Below are 12,722 nucleotides of genomic sequence, written 5' to 3'. Positions count from 1 at the left end.
TTCCCAAATTCACCAAAACAACACAAAACAAAAGGGAGTTTTAGCGTTTCTTACGTTCGATCGGTGCCTAGATTAAATCCGGCGCCCGACAGAATTTTGGTTTTCAGCTGTATCGTTTTAATCTTATCAAGTTTTTGTATAGGATACTTTTGAGTGACCCAGACAGAAAATCATATATAAAGAGATTGAGAGAGATGCATTGGAGATCCAAAAATCCTCATCAATTCTACTTCATACTGATTCTCTCACTGATCAATCCGTACAATCAATCCAAGGAACACAACATGTCTCGCTCAACAACTGCCTCAACTGCCACATCCGTTGTTTCTCTAGCAAAAGTCTTAACGGTCTTAGCATTGTTATCAAGTGTATACGCTGAAAGAATATGCCCAGAAGATCCATATGCTGATCCAGCACACGATGAGTAAGTTGATGCTTTTGATGATCAAGCAGGCTTAAGACACCTATTATACTTGTTGGGTCTGAACATCCTTGTTGAGCTAACCGAACGTGCTGTGTCATTAAATACTTTCCAGATGTAATGTACTGCGTTACATACCTAATAAGATACTCAATATAGTAGCCGCGATCTTATATTTTGCTGTAGCCGCAATCTTGACATATCGTATGTTGCTCCTATGATACTGCACTTCGTCTCATGCTCAAGTAACTCATCTCCCTTATCATATTATATTTAGGTTCATTCCGACAAAAAGCCAATTATTTCATGTGTTTAGTCATTGGTACTTGGCTTGAAGGCGCGGGATTGATTCTCAGAGTTGTATTTAGAAGTAACCCTCATGGTCTAAGTGTGTTTATCATCTCTTTACGCCAATCGACCTATACTACATAAATCATTTCTACGAATATCGACTAACACCACTTCAATTTATAGGTTTATATATCGTTTGTAATTTGTTTGTGGTGTTATCACCTTGCTTCTTTTTGGCGGGCGACTATATTTTGTTAGGTAGATTGGTCAGATTTTTGGATAAAGACGAACTTTTAAAACCACTAAAAGCAAATTGGATTTCTTGGACTTTCATCTTATCTGATGGTAAGTTTGTATTCATGCAATAATGTTCAGTCTCCTCTCAAAGATTCAATCTGAATTGCCTATTGGAGTACTTATATTGACTTGCTCTATCTTCGATTCTTCGTCCCTTCTTAGTTTTCACTTTTCTGATTCAAGGTTCAGGAGGTGGTTTATCAACCAAAGGCGATTCTGCCGAATTAGGTTCACGTTTGTTCTTGATTGGTATAGCTGCACAAATGGTTAGTTTTGTAATTTTCACTATATTATGGGCGGTATTCGGGCTCAGAGCGTAAGTCATCTCTCTTTGCTTTTGAATACCTTCATCTTCATATCGATACCAAATTTGGCATATGTGTTTCCATAGGCTCAAAAACGATAAACAATTATGGAACAACACGCCACATTGGAAGCCACTTTACTGGGCAATGGGTTTTACTTGTATTTGCTTTATCATCAGAAGTGTTTTCAGAACCGTTGAATTATCTCAAGGGTAAGTCCTCGTCCATCCAATCAATCTAACCCTTCAAGATGTAATATTACATCAGCTACAGCTGTCTGCCCAATTCTCTCGCTAGTTGACGTAATTTGTAATTGACTTTTTCTTTTTCTTCTTATAGATACGACGGGTACTTGGCTACACACGAAGCATACTTTTTAGCTCTTGATACACTACCTTTATTTTTAGGTGTTGCCACATTCTGTTACTTTTGGCCAGGAAAATATCTACACTTCGATAACATCAGCACAAACCAACATAATCGAGTTCCAAGTGCTGAAGAAGGTATGTTACCTTCAAATAGATATGAGCTTCAACCACAACCATCTTATGGTCAAGGTCAACAATACCCATACGACAATAAGTACTAGATGTCGACAAGTGGTGGAAATACTTCATGGTATAGAGTAGAAGTAAACAGCTCAATTTTCATCTGTCAATATAACACAAACATGTATACAGTTTCTTACCATTTCCACTAGTAGATAGAATGAATCTCCCAATATGCACAAACGATTTCCCTTGGAAATGTTGAGCTACGGCAATGAGACCTGCTGTCCTATTGATTCTAAAATCCAAATCTCCATTCCGATCCTCACGCTCAAATCATCTCCTTTTCACCGTGCAGTAATAACGTGATGACGAACCGGTATTTCGCCGAGATGAATTTCTTCTGTTCCAATACTTTTGATTTGCATTTCATCATCGATAGATGAGGTATGCATGGAATGAGTTCAAGATAACTGCATGATTCACGCCTTCACTAGTATTGTGTGAGATTTTGAATCAGAAGATGAAGGGAGCTTATGAGTTGTTACTGAACGAGGAGATAAGCAGCAGGAGGCGTTGCAGCAAGTTGAAATGTTGAAATGATCTAGAGACGGCCAAGAGACGGAGATGTTTTGACTAGTTTCAGGGTTTTATAACAAAGAATGCCGTTTGCCCGTCTGATCGTTTACAACACGATGCACAACAATAAAGCAAAAACTCAGGGATAATCTTATAATATGGAAACATAAATGGTGGAATCGTGCCTTGAATACATACACAAATGGCCGCCGCCCGTGTTTTGGCTTTTTGGTCAGTTAACCAGTTTACATGCACTAAAATAGAATGATCGAGCCGTATGGTAGGTATATGGGTGTAACCATATATACCCCCTTTAATTCTTGCACAGGTTTAATCGTATCATAATTTGTACTCGAGAAAATCATATATAGTATACTACTGATACCATCAAGCTGAAGATACCTTGTCTTACTCGCCATTGATTTGGAAAGTAATCTATCGAATTATCTATACCGACTTTTACTGAAACATCAATCGGCTCAAACCGTAATTCCCAGAAGCAGAAGACTTGCGGAAGTGAAGCGAGGTAATCAAATTTACACAGCTATCACATATATCAAGTCTTTCTGTACGCAACATCAATAAAACGGTAATATATCTCTGTACACAATCATAAGCACCTCGCGGTTTACGAAGAATTAGCAAGATCGAGATAATCTAGAAGATGGCTCGGTCAACTTTCCTTCCCAAAGCAATAGCGGTCTTGGCGTTAATAGCGACTGTTTATGCTAGATCAACAGATATAGATTGTCCGACAGATCCATACGCTGACCCACGACATGATATGTACGTTTACCATCTTGTAACGTTTTGCGTTTGTGCTAAATCAAATGAGTGTTAGTTGCTGATTGAATTTTTATCTCTTCTGCATACAGCTGTAATCCTTTACGTTATGTACCTAATAAAGCGCTCAACTTGACAGCAGCAATATTATATTTTATAGTGGCTATCATCTTAACCTATCGTGAGTGTACAGTTTGCTCAATACACAAAATACGTATGAATACTAAATTGTGTTCCTCCTGTCAGACTCCTTCAAACAAAAAGCCAATTATTTCATGTGTTTAGTTATTGGTGCATGGTTTGAAGGTTTAGGTTTAGCTCTTAGAGTTGCTTTCAGAAATAACTTACATAGTACAGGTGAGTTTGAATAAACAAAATTGAATATCTATGATAGTCGAATAAGAACTGATACAATTGCATTGCATGACTCTGCTTCATGAATCCCAGGTTTATATATCGTCTGCTATTTATTCGTAGTATTATCGCCATGTGCTTTCTTAGCAGGTGATTACATCTTATTAGGCAGATTAGTTACTTATTTAGATAAAAATGAACACCTGAAACCATTAAGAGGTAGTTGGGTATCATGGACTTTCATTGTTTCCGATAGTAAGTCATAGAACCGCGCTTATTTGTCACACTCTCCTGCTCTATATCATCTTTCGACTACCCACCAGATCACACTGAGAGCTTATCTCTGCTTTTTTCGGACTTTACAGTCGCTACATTCCTTATTCAAGCTGCAGGTGGTGGATTATCGATCTCCAAAGTACCTAAAACTGCTGAAGCAGGTGGTCATATCTTTTTAGCTGGTATCGCAGCTCAATTAGCAAGTTTTGTCTTATTCAGTTTCATGTGGATTCTTTTCGGATACAGAGCGTGAGTTCGAATTGACAGGGACTTAACTCGGTGTCCTTATGCTAAACGAGGTATTAATTTTCCTCAATCATAGCTGGAAGAACGATAAAGAATTATGGAATAATACACCAGGATGGAAATCACTTTATTGGGCAATGGGTTTCACTTGTATATGTTTTGTTATCAGAAGTATTTTCAGAACCGTTGAATTGAGTCAAGGGTGAGTAATGCAGCTTTCTATCCTACTTTTCACGAAGAACTCTGACTGATGAATGGAATGAATTGAATAAATGTAGTTACATCGGTTATCTAGCAACTCATGAAGGATATTATTTAGGTTTTGATACTTTAGCTTTATTATTAGGTATCGCCACATATTGCTATTTCTGGCCTGGAAAATATTTACATTTCGCACCTAAAAATCAAATCTCAAGTGTTGAAAACGGTGTAAATGGTATCAATGGAAGTAACGGTGATATGGTAATGACAAATCAAGTAGGCCGACCTCATAATGGTGGTTTAACAGGTGAAGAACCTCAATATAGTAATAAATATTAAAGTGGTCCTGCATGTTTATTCAACCAAAATCCCAAGTATATCCAAAATGTAACATCACAACTTGATAGAAGTTATATACATTGAGTCTTAGTAATAATATACAAGTTTATATCTCCTTTGTTTATACCAATCCTTGTTATACCAAACTGGCAGATCTCCATTTTGTTGGAATCTACGGACTTTACCTGATGAGCCATCCTTGCGACTAATGTCGTCATGATGAATAAATATATATATATAGAGGAATAGTATAAGGATTTATGTATCGCATAATTTGCAGTCAAACAACTCCGTTAAAGTCAACCAACTTAGAGATTATTCACATTTTATTCATAAACAGTTCATGTATATAATATTCTCAGTTCGCGGAACGTCCTGCCGATTTATACTTTACAGGTTATATATGACTACTGTAACTCAATATCGTATGACCATACTGTATTCAGACTGGGCTTATACTCTAATTTCTATACTCTTCTTCAGAACCTGAATGTAATCTAGTTCTACCATTTCCTTCATTACTGCCACCCATATTATTCAGAGAGATTGTATTATCAATACCGAAACCATCTAAAATAGAAGGTCTAACTTTAGTTTCATCGGTCAAATATCTACCTGGCCAGAAAATCACATAAGTGGTGATGGTCAACCACATGGGTAAACAATCAAAGACGAAGAAGAATATTTCATGGGTATATAAATATCCAGGATGGCTGGGAGTAAGATGAGGAAAAATCATTTAGCATTATCCAAATTGACAAATTAGCTTATTGTAGTTGAGTTGACTCACTTTTGCGCAAATTCAGCTATTCTGTAGACTGTTCTAATCAATAATGTTAAACAAGTGAATATCAAGGCTGCATATAATCGCTTCCATCTTCTCATTGCGTAAAGTTGTGGTGCTTCTGTTCGACTGATGATCATCAGGCAGATAGATGTTAGCCGACTATATTTTCCATTATCACGGAGTCTGGTATATTGATATTTGAAATGAGCTGATTTGAGAACTTACACTCTATAGAAGAAAATGATGACTAGATAACAGAAAAATAAGAAACTGATAAATTGTAAAATTAATCCAACTAATAAAAGATATCTTCCAATTTTAACTACAATAGCTGATTTTGAAGGTAATAATCCTGATGCATTACCTTGAATCATAAATGTAGCGACTATCCCATGATAAAAAAAGAAAAAACGAACAAAAATTCAAATTTAGTTCACGTTCTTAAATAAGTTAATAATTGTAATGAAACTTACCATCTGACCAAACGAATATCTTGGCTACTTTTTCAGGTTTAATTGGACGTAAATATTTTCCACCATCTAGATGTTGAGTGATCTTTCCAAGTAAAACATATAATCCAGCTAAATATGCACAAGGCTATAATGCAATTCGAGTTTCATTAGCGAGAAATCAGATTGTGTTGTATACACTCTACAGAATACCGAACAACATCATATTATCACGAAGAAATGAAGGTAGAAGAAACGGAAATTAGAAGCTTACACTTAAAACAACTAGAACCTCGTCAACAATCATGAAACCTAATCCATGTGGTTGAGCTCTAATACCTAATCTTAACCATAAACCTATAGCATGTGTGCAAGCGCCTATAAGCATGATCATAAACCATTTTGTTGGTCTGTGTATATAACCTAGATCATAAGGATATTAGCTTCTTACTCATCATATTCAGCTTGTACAAGTGGAACTACCGATTATCAAAGGTACTTGTTCACGTTCTGGTGGAATGGATTTCATTGAATGACTTACAAAGTAACAGGAAAAAAGCAGTATGAGTGAAAAATTCAGCTACAATGATATTTCCTGCTTTATTTGGTATATATCTGAATGGATTACAAGGATCGTTCTTGGGATCCGCCTAATTAAGAGTTTGTTGTCATATTAGCGGCTTATCCCCCTATTTCATGAGGTGTATTCCTTGCTTTATTCACGTATAATTAGGGGGATTTTATTACTACTTACAAAAGGATCAATTGCATCACATCCGCCATCAGCCCGTACAGCTGTTAAAAACGATAACCATCCCAGTGTGATCAGAAGGTTTCGCGTCAAGGAATGTTTTCTGGTAGTCATGATGGCTCCCTACGATTTCTATAGATAATCAGTATACAAAGGTTATGGATTAAAATTGTTGATCAAGGTTGCTAGCAGTTTGAGTTGTATATGATATGTTTACTGTAAGTTTGTATGTTTGTATTGAAAGTGGATATACTGCCTTTAACAGAATTTACACGGTTAACGAGTATAACACACCGATCCCTGCACAAAGTGTGATCAATGTGAAGGGCTGCGAAAATGAGGCAAAGTTAGGTGTTTTAAATAATTATTGCCATAGCGTTCTGCTTTGGTGCACAATGACCGTCGGTGTCCGAGAACTTGGAATAGCGCATCTTGAAGTGTTGGTATTAGTGTCTGATCTTTGAATCTTTTCTTGCTTGCAAAGTTGGGATTTTTTGGTTGTTCTCTACTTGTGGGAAGAAAGACTTGAGTTCCGACGTTCCAACTACAGTACTCGTATAAATGCTTCGAACTGTTTCAGGGTTTTTTCGGAAGATATACTTTTTATGCTTCTTCTTTACTTGCAGGCTTTCTACCTTATGCCTTTTTGCCTTTTTTAGAATGTAGAACGCAAAACAGGCAAACTGTTGGGTGCCGTCGAAGAACGAGGAACAACGCAGATACAGCTGTGCCATCGTTTTCAGACATATAATTTTAAGGTGTCTCTCGTTTAGGCTTGGCGCTATCTACGGTACTCATACTGCGCTGCAACGGCCACGCGCATACATGATTGATCCAAGAGGAAGTGAGAAGAAAAATACATAAAATAAGAGAACAACTCCTTCTTCATCGTGAGGAACCTCAATATAGCTGATTTACTCAGATTCTGATTCATCATCAGCCTCGTCGAGCCACTGTCAGAGTGACACGATTAGCCAATTGATCATATAAAATACACAAGTAAGGGAGACATACCTTGAGGAAAGCATCGGCACTCTTTCTGACTTTTTTACTCTTCTCCTTATCAACATATTTCTTGCTAACATGAGTACCCCACTGCTTGACAAGTTCTTCGTCAAGAATATCATCTTGGTAGAGAGCCATGAGAACCTTGGAAGTGGTTCCAGCAGCAAGAAGATCGTCGGAGTTTGGTGAAAGTGCAAGAAGTCTTTCGAGACCACCAAGAAGTGATTTCTGGTGTTTTTCAGAGGTGACAAGCTGCAAAAAATGTATTAGTCTGGTTCATTACGACTGCATGTGGAAGTGCAATAGCATAATATGGATAATGCAGTGCATCAAAACTCACAGCTTGGAGAAGAGGAATTCTCTTAGTAATTTCCTTACCAACTTCATCGGTGAAAAGGTGATGACCGACTTCTACTAAGACCTTGTGTTTACCAACAATACCTTGTTCTTTGATTTGAGCGATGATATCGGCATCACTAGCGTCTTTGTTGTCTTCTAACCAACCTCCAAGGACGGCGTAAGGTGAATCAGCATCTTCTTCATCGTCATCATCTCCGTTAAGATCGGTTTTGGCGAGTTTTTTCGAGACTTCTTCGGCTGCATCTGGATTATCAAGGACTGGATCAGATCGACCAAGAACATTGTCGATGTCGGTTCCAGAGGTAGGAACACCTTGATCACCTGGAGCGGGTGTACCAGATGGACTAGCATCTTCATCTTCACCTGAACCATCTTCTGCACCTTTTTCAAATACCATAGGTCCACCAACATTAGCTTCGGCGGTCATACCCTTCTTTCCTTTTTTACCCTTTTCTTTCTTGTTAACGGGGTTCTTGAGGATATAAGCGACTAATTTATGTCTCATGTTGATGGTAGTTTGTCGACCACAAGCTTTACAGTCTCGATGCATGTTTTCGTGTCCAGATTTACCAGTGATGACGAGTTCGGTTTCTGGGTTCTTACAAGCAGTGCAGAGAACGAATTGCTCGATGAAGTTGTCGAGAAGTTCTCTAAGTCGATCGGCGGTATGAGCACCGTTGACGATGTATCGTTCACTGGCCATTGAAGTTTGAGCACCTAATTCACAACCAAAGTATTTGGTAGGATCTGAAGGCACGAAACGATGTCAGTTTGACCATGAGTATGGAGGACAGAATGGACAGTTACAGGTAGGGGGTCTGTTCAAAGCCCTCGCGATATCATCCATGTTAGGAATAACAGTCTTGATACCGTTTCCCCTGCCTTCTACCTTGATTTGGAGAAGAGGCATTTTGTATCGCTGGATTGAGTGACGTCAGCTGCAACACTTACCGCATATTCGTCTGGTTACAACATAGCTTACATAGAACTTGTCTTCGACATCTCGTCTGACATTTACCATAGCCATGTTGGGCAGATTATTCCTTCTGTATGATTAAGCTTATCAGCATTCAGTCTTGCGCTTTTGCGCCCCCCGAGTCTCATCAGTCCCTCAACCGCCTCCACCTCGTTATTAATGCTAGTCGTTCCCTTTCTCCACCCTCTTCGAAGCGGTCGCTTAGTTCTGCCCTTCGAACTGATCGACTTGAAACTTACTAATTAACGGGTATGCGAACCTATATATTTATAACAACGATGTTGATGTCTACTAGTGGTGGTATTGACGGAGGAAAGCATGAACTCTTTGTTTAACTGAATAGCCAAGGTGGAAATAAAGCAGATCGGAAATACGGTGAGATTTATGGGTATGTGTAATGAGTGTAGTGAAATTGAATTGGCGTATATATAGAGGTAGCAATGATGATACAGATGACGAAAGGCAAGTGGCAAGGACAATGAAAGCGCATTGTCAGCAACAATCAATACAAGGCAGAATACATGTTTTAGCAGACGACAATCTTTATTACTTTTCACCTCGGTAAAAGGTAGTGTCCACGATATACTGTGTCAATGAAGCGCGATTACATACAGCGCAAGTGCACGTATTGGTGTGATCAAGGAGCATTGAGACAATACTCACCTGACCCTTGTTATTTGATGATAATTTCGGCGGACCTCTATCCTTCCAATTTTGAGCAGAGATAGCGACGATCGGAATTATGAGCGTGATCTTGAAGTATAGACCTTGTGGTCAAGCTTTAGAATCGATAATTCAAGGTAATAACGAATTGAAAAGTCAAATATGTCGATGAGTCAAATTTCAGCTACAAACGATGTAAACTGATCTAATATAGAGAGTTGTGCTGGCTGGCAAGAAATGATGTATAGAAAGAAAAGAAAAGAAAAGATGTAAAGGAGTTAAGTAACCTTGAAGTGAAAAGGGACAAAAGAGAAAAAAACCAAAACGTGAAAATGGAAAAAGGATAAGTACTATTCTACAAGCTGATTCATCCGAACACGTTCGGCATCGTACTAACCGGCATCAAATATACAATTGATTACGATGAATTACGATTAATTACAATTCATTACACCTGCATTGTGATCGTCATTACGATTTTTATTATGTTACATTCACTTTCACAAAATGTACCGCATCTTAATGACGCCCTGCAGCCTGTTCAAGCAACTCGATACAGTTAAAGACTATACATTGGGGAATTGCAGTTACAGATATATCCATCTATAGTATTATACTTGACAAATTGTCGTCATTCGAATTTAATCACTGCGGAAGAGGTTGAAGGAAAGGATATCTCTATAACAACGGGTGTTGTTGATTGGAACAAGGTGAGAACAGGGTGATTGACAAGCGACAAGATTGATCAATCCAAAAATACATCCGCAGTTCCTCTTTGTACGCAGAATCTATTGAGTGGAGGAGAGAAAGTACGTTAGCTGTACTGATTGTATAAACAAAATAGGCCGAAGTCTACTCACCTTCGATAATCCATTTTAGGTTGATGAGGGTATTTAGGTAAACCATATTGACTTGTTCTACCAGCTACACTACCATCCATAAAAGTCATTTTTGAATCTGAAATAACACTTGCACCATCATCGTAGACTGTTGCGTTACCTGGTGCTAGACCAGCGACACTTGGTGAATAGTTTGATTGTTGTTGAGCGAAATGTCTATCATTCAGACCTTGCATTGACATTGCTCTTCTCCTCTCTCTTCTTCTACCACTAGAAGAAGAATTTGAGCCTCTTTCATGATGATGGTGATTATGGTGATGATGATGGTTGTGATGAGACCCACTAATATGTAAACCACTCATATCAGGTGGAGGGGGTGAAGGAACTCTTTCACCTCTATATGAAGAAGCAGCATATGAATATAAATCTGATGGGGGAGGTGGAGGTAAATGAGATCCAGATCTGTGTCTATGATGTGCATGTGCATGTTCATTCTTTGTTTGATGTTGATGGTCGACAGGAAGTTGACTTGAATTGTGACGTTTCATCTTTGGTCTTTCGATTACCTCATGAGACAAAGCTGAATATCTCCTTTCTCTATTTCGATCTCTCATAGGGCCTTCATCCTCGTTATCAGCTGCAGATGGAACATAAGAATGGATTCTGTGTCTTCTTTCTTCTGGACCAGGTGAATCTCTATCCTTGGGTTTCTTCAACGGTTCAATGTCTGAAGGAGAAAGAGGCGATTTCCCTTTACCTCCGCCGATTGCTGTTGCAGCGGCAGCTAAAGGTGAAGGCGAAATAGGTGAATGTAAATGACCTATAGCAGGTGGTAGAGAAGGTGATCTGTTATGACCACCTCCAATCCCAACATTCGAGATTGATCTAGATCTGTGAACACCATTTTGTAGTTGTTGAATCTCTTTTGGACTTGGTGCAGAATCAGAAATTGAGCTGATCGAACCTGATCTTGTTCTTGATCTTGGTTGGATGTTAAGATTTCTAGGTAAAGCATAATAACTCGCATCACTTTTTCCATCATCGAAATCCTCATACCCGTGATGTATATGATCATGTTGATGACGATGATGTTTAGGAGCTATAGTGGATTCACCAGGTAATGGTACTAAAGGTTGACCACGTCTTGGAGCAGGTAATGAATTTGCTTGCCATCCATCAGAATGAACAATACTAAGTGGCGATTGTACATGTTGATGTTGATGACCCAAAATTGGGTGTTCATAACCAGTAGCGCTATTTGGTGGTCCTCTTGCTCCTCCGCCATACATTGATCCACCACCGTATACCGAGCCTCCGCCTGGTCCGCCGCCATACATAGACCCACCTGCTATGTGTGGTTCGATGGAAATTGCAGCGGGTCGAAGATTAGGTGCTGTATATCCCGCTTCGGGCAGAGCGGCGACAGCGCGATGAGGATCTAATTTGTGTCAGTCAGTCTTACTATCGATATATCGGACGGATCCACTACTTTAGCTCACCTGCAAGACCTCCTGCAGTTGGCGGAATGATAGCAGCTGCCGCAGCCGAAGCAGGACCATTCATACTCCCGAGCGAACTTGCAGCAGACTGTGAGCCTGTTATTTCAGGTCGGGCAAAAGCAGGTGTGTAAGGTAATCTTTGCTGTGAAGCAAACGGTGGGGGAGTGACTAATTCAAGAGAGCAGCTTATGTCAGGGATATGTCAATATTCAGAAGAAACAGGATCACTGACCTTCGAGGGGCATTTAGATGGATTGTCCTATTTTGTTGTGACGTTGATAACAGCTTTCAGGCTTTTCAAGTTGAATAATTTTGAACGAAAAGAAATGTTGTGATCACTTTGAGATTAAAAGCGAATTGTTGCTTTAGTATTTATCTGATAACTCTCCTTCCAAATGAGTTTGTTGTGATACCTTCCTATAGAGGGCTGAAGTATAAACGATGATGAGATTGAAGGTAGCTCCAAAATCCACACCACTCAAATCATTATACATTCTTTCGTGTGGAGTTGCGAGCAACACTGTTACCATCGCAGGAAGATCAAAGGATCTCTCCTATCAATCTTCCATATCTCCTTTCTAATCCCATCGTATCATTTCTCCAACGTTAAAGGAACGAAAGTTTTGTCTCGCCTATAAGGGGTTTTATGTGTAATATAAAGGATGTCTGTCATGAGAAACGTGAATTTAAACGTTTTGTGGAAGACTAGAACTTTCTGTAATTGAGATCCCCTTGGCATGTAATATACTGTATGATTTTGATGTTCCGTCCGATCGGTCGGGGCTGATCATGAGCACGAGCAGTTCGTCGGAT

At 39.0% G+C, this 12,722-nt stretch overlaps 5 protein-coding genes across 5 annotated transcripts; 2 read left to right on the top strand and 3 right to left on the bottom strand.

Moving 5' to 3' along the window:
* Positions 1–284: 284 nt before the first annotated feature.
* Positions 285–1,903, top strand: L201_001228 (uncharacterized protein; the record flags this gene model as incomplete). The annotated part of the gene is made up of 7 exons (XM_066217021.1): positions 285–424; positions 537–625; positions 699–809; positions 896–1,057; positions 1,172–1,325; positions 1,401–1,526; positions 1,654–1,903. 7 exons carry the CDS (start codon positions 285–287, stop codon positions 1,901–1,903), a joined length of 1,032 nt encoding a protein of 343 aa, XP_066073118.1.
* A 1,142-nt stretch (positions 1,904–3,045) lies between these two features.
* L201_001227 (uncharacterized protein) lies at positions 3,046–4,580 on the top strand (the record flags this gene model as incomplete). Its single annotated transcript, XM_066217020.1, has 7 exons — positions 3,046–3,167; positions 3,257–3,345; positions 3,411–3,521; positions 3,612–3,773; positions 3,884–4,043; positions 4,117–4,242; positions 4,319–4,580. 7 exons carry the CDS (start codon positions 3,046–3,048, stop codon positions 4,578–4,580), a joined length of 1,032 nt encoding a protein of 343 aa, XP_066073117.1.
* A 460-nt stretch (positions 4,581–5,040) lies between these two features.
* On the bottom strand, positions 5,041–6,204 carry L201_001226 (uncharacterized protein; the record flags this gene model as incomplete). The annotated part of the gene is made up of 5 exons (XM_066217019.1): positions 5,041–5,293; positions 5,371–5,493; positions 5,593–5,752; positions 5,841–5,964; positions 6,091–6,204. 5 exons carry the CDS (start codon positions 6,202–6,204, stop codon positions 5,041–5,043), a joined length of 774 nt encoding a protein of 257 aa, XP_066073116.1.
* A 1,277-nt stretch (positions 6,205–7,481) lies between these two features.
* On the bottom strand, positions 7,482–8,959 carry L201_001225 (uncharacterized protein; the record flags this gene model as incomplete). The annotated part of the gene is made up of 5 exons (XM_066217018.1): positions 7,482–7,520; positions 7,582–7,824; positions 7,913–8,679; positions 8,740–8,851; positions 8,915–8,959. 5 exons carry the CDS (start codon positions 8,957–8,959, stop codon positions 7,482–7,484), a joined length of 1,206 nt encoding a protein of 401 aa, XP_066073115.1.
* A 1,357-nt stretch (positions 8,960–10,316) lies between these two features.
* L201_001224 (uncharacterized protein) lies at positions 10,317–12,154 on the bottom strand (the record flags this gene model as incomplete). Its single annotated transcript, XM_066217017.1, has 4 exons — positions 10,317–10,359; positions 10,432–11,848; positions 11,910–12,077; positions 12,142–12,154. 4 exons carry the CDS (start codon positions 12,152–12,154, stop codon positions 10,317–10,319), a joined length of 1,641 nt encoding a protein of 546 aa, XP_066073114.1.
* Positions 12,155–12,722: the final 568 nt, after the last annotated feature.

The sequence above is a fragment of the Kwoniella dendrophila genome, chromosome 1, assembly GCF_036810415.1.
Source record: "Kwoniella dendrophila CBS 6074 chromosome 1, complete sequence".
NCBI lineage: Eukaryota > Fungi > Basidiomycota > Tremellomycetes > Tremellales > Cryptococcaceae > Kwoniella > Kwoniella dendrophila.
The sequence above is the reverse complement of the archived record's forward strand: the minus strand, read 5'-3'. Positions and strand labels throughout refer to the sequence as shown.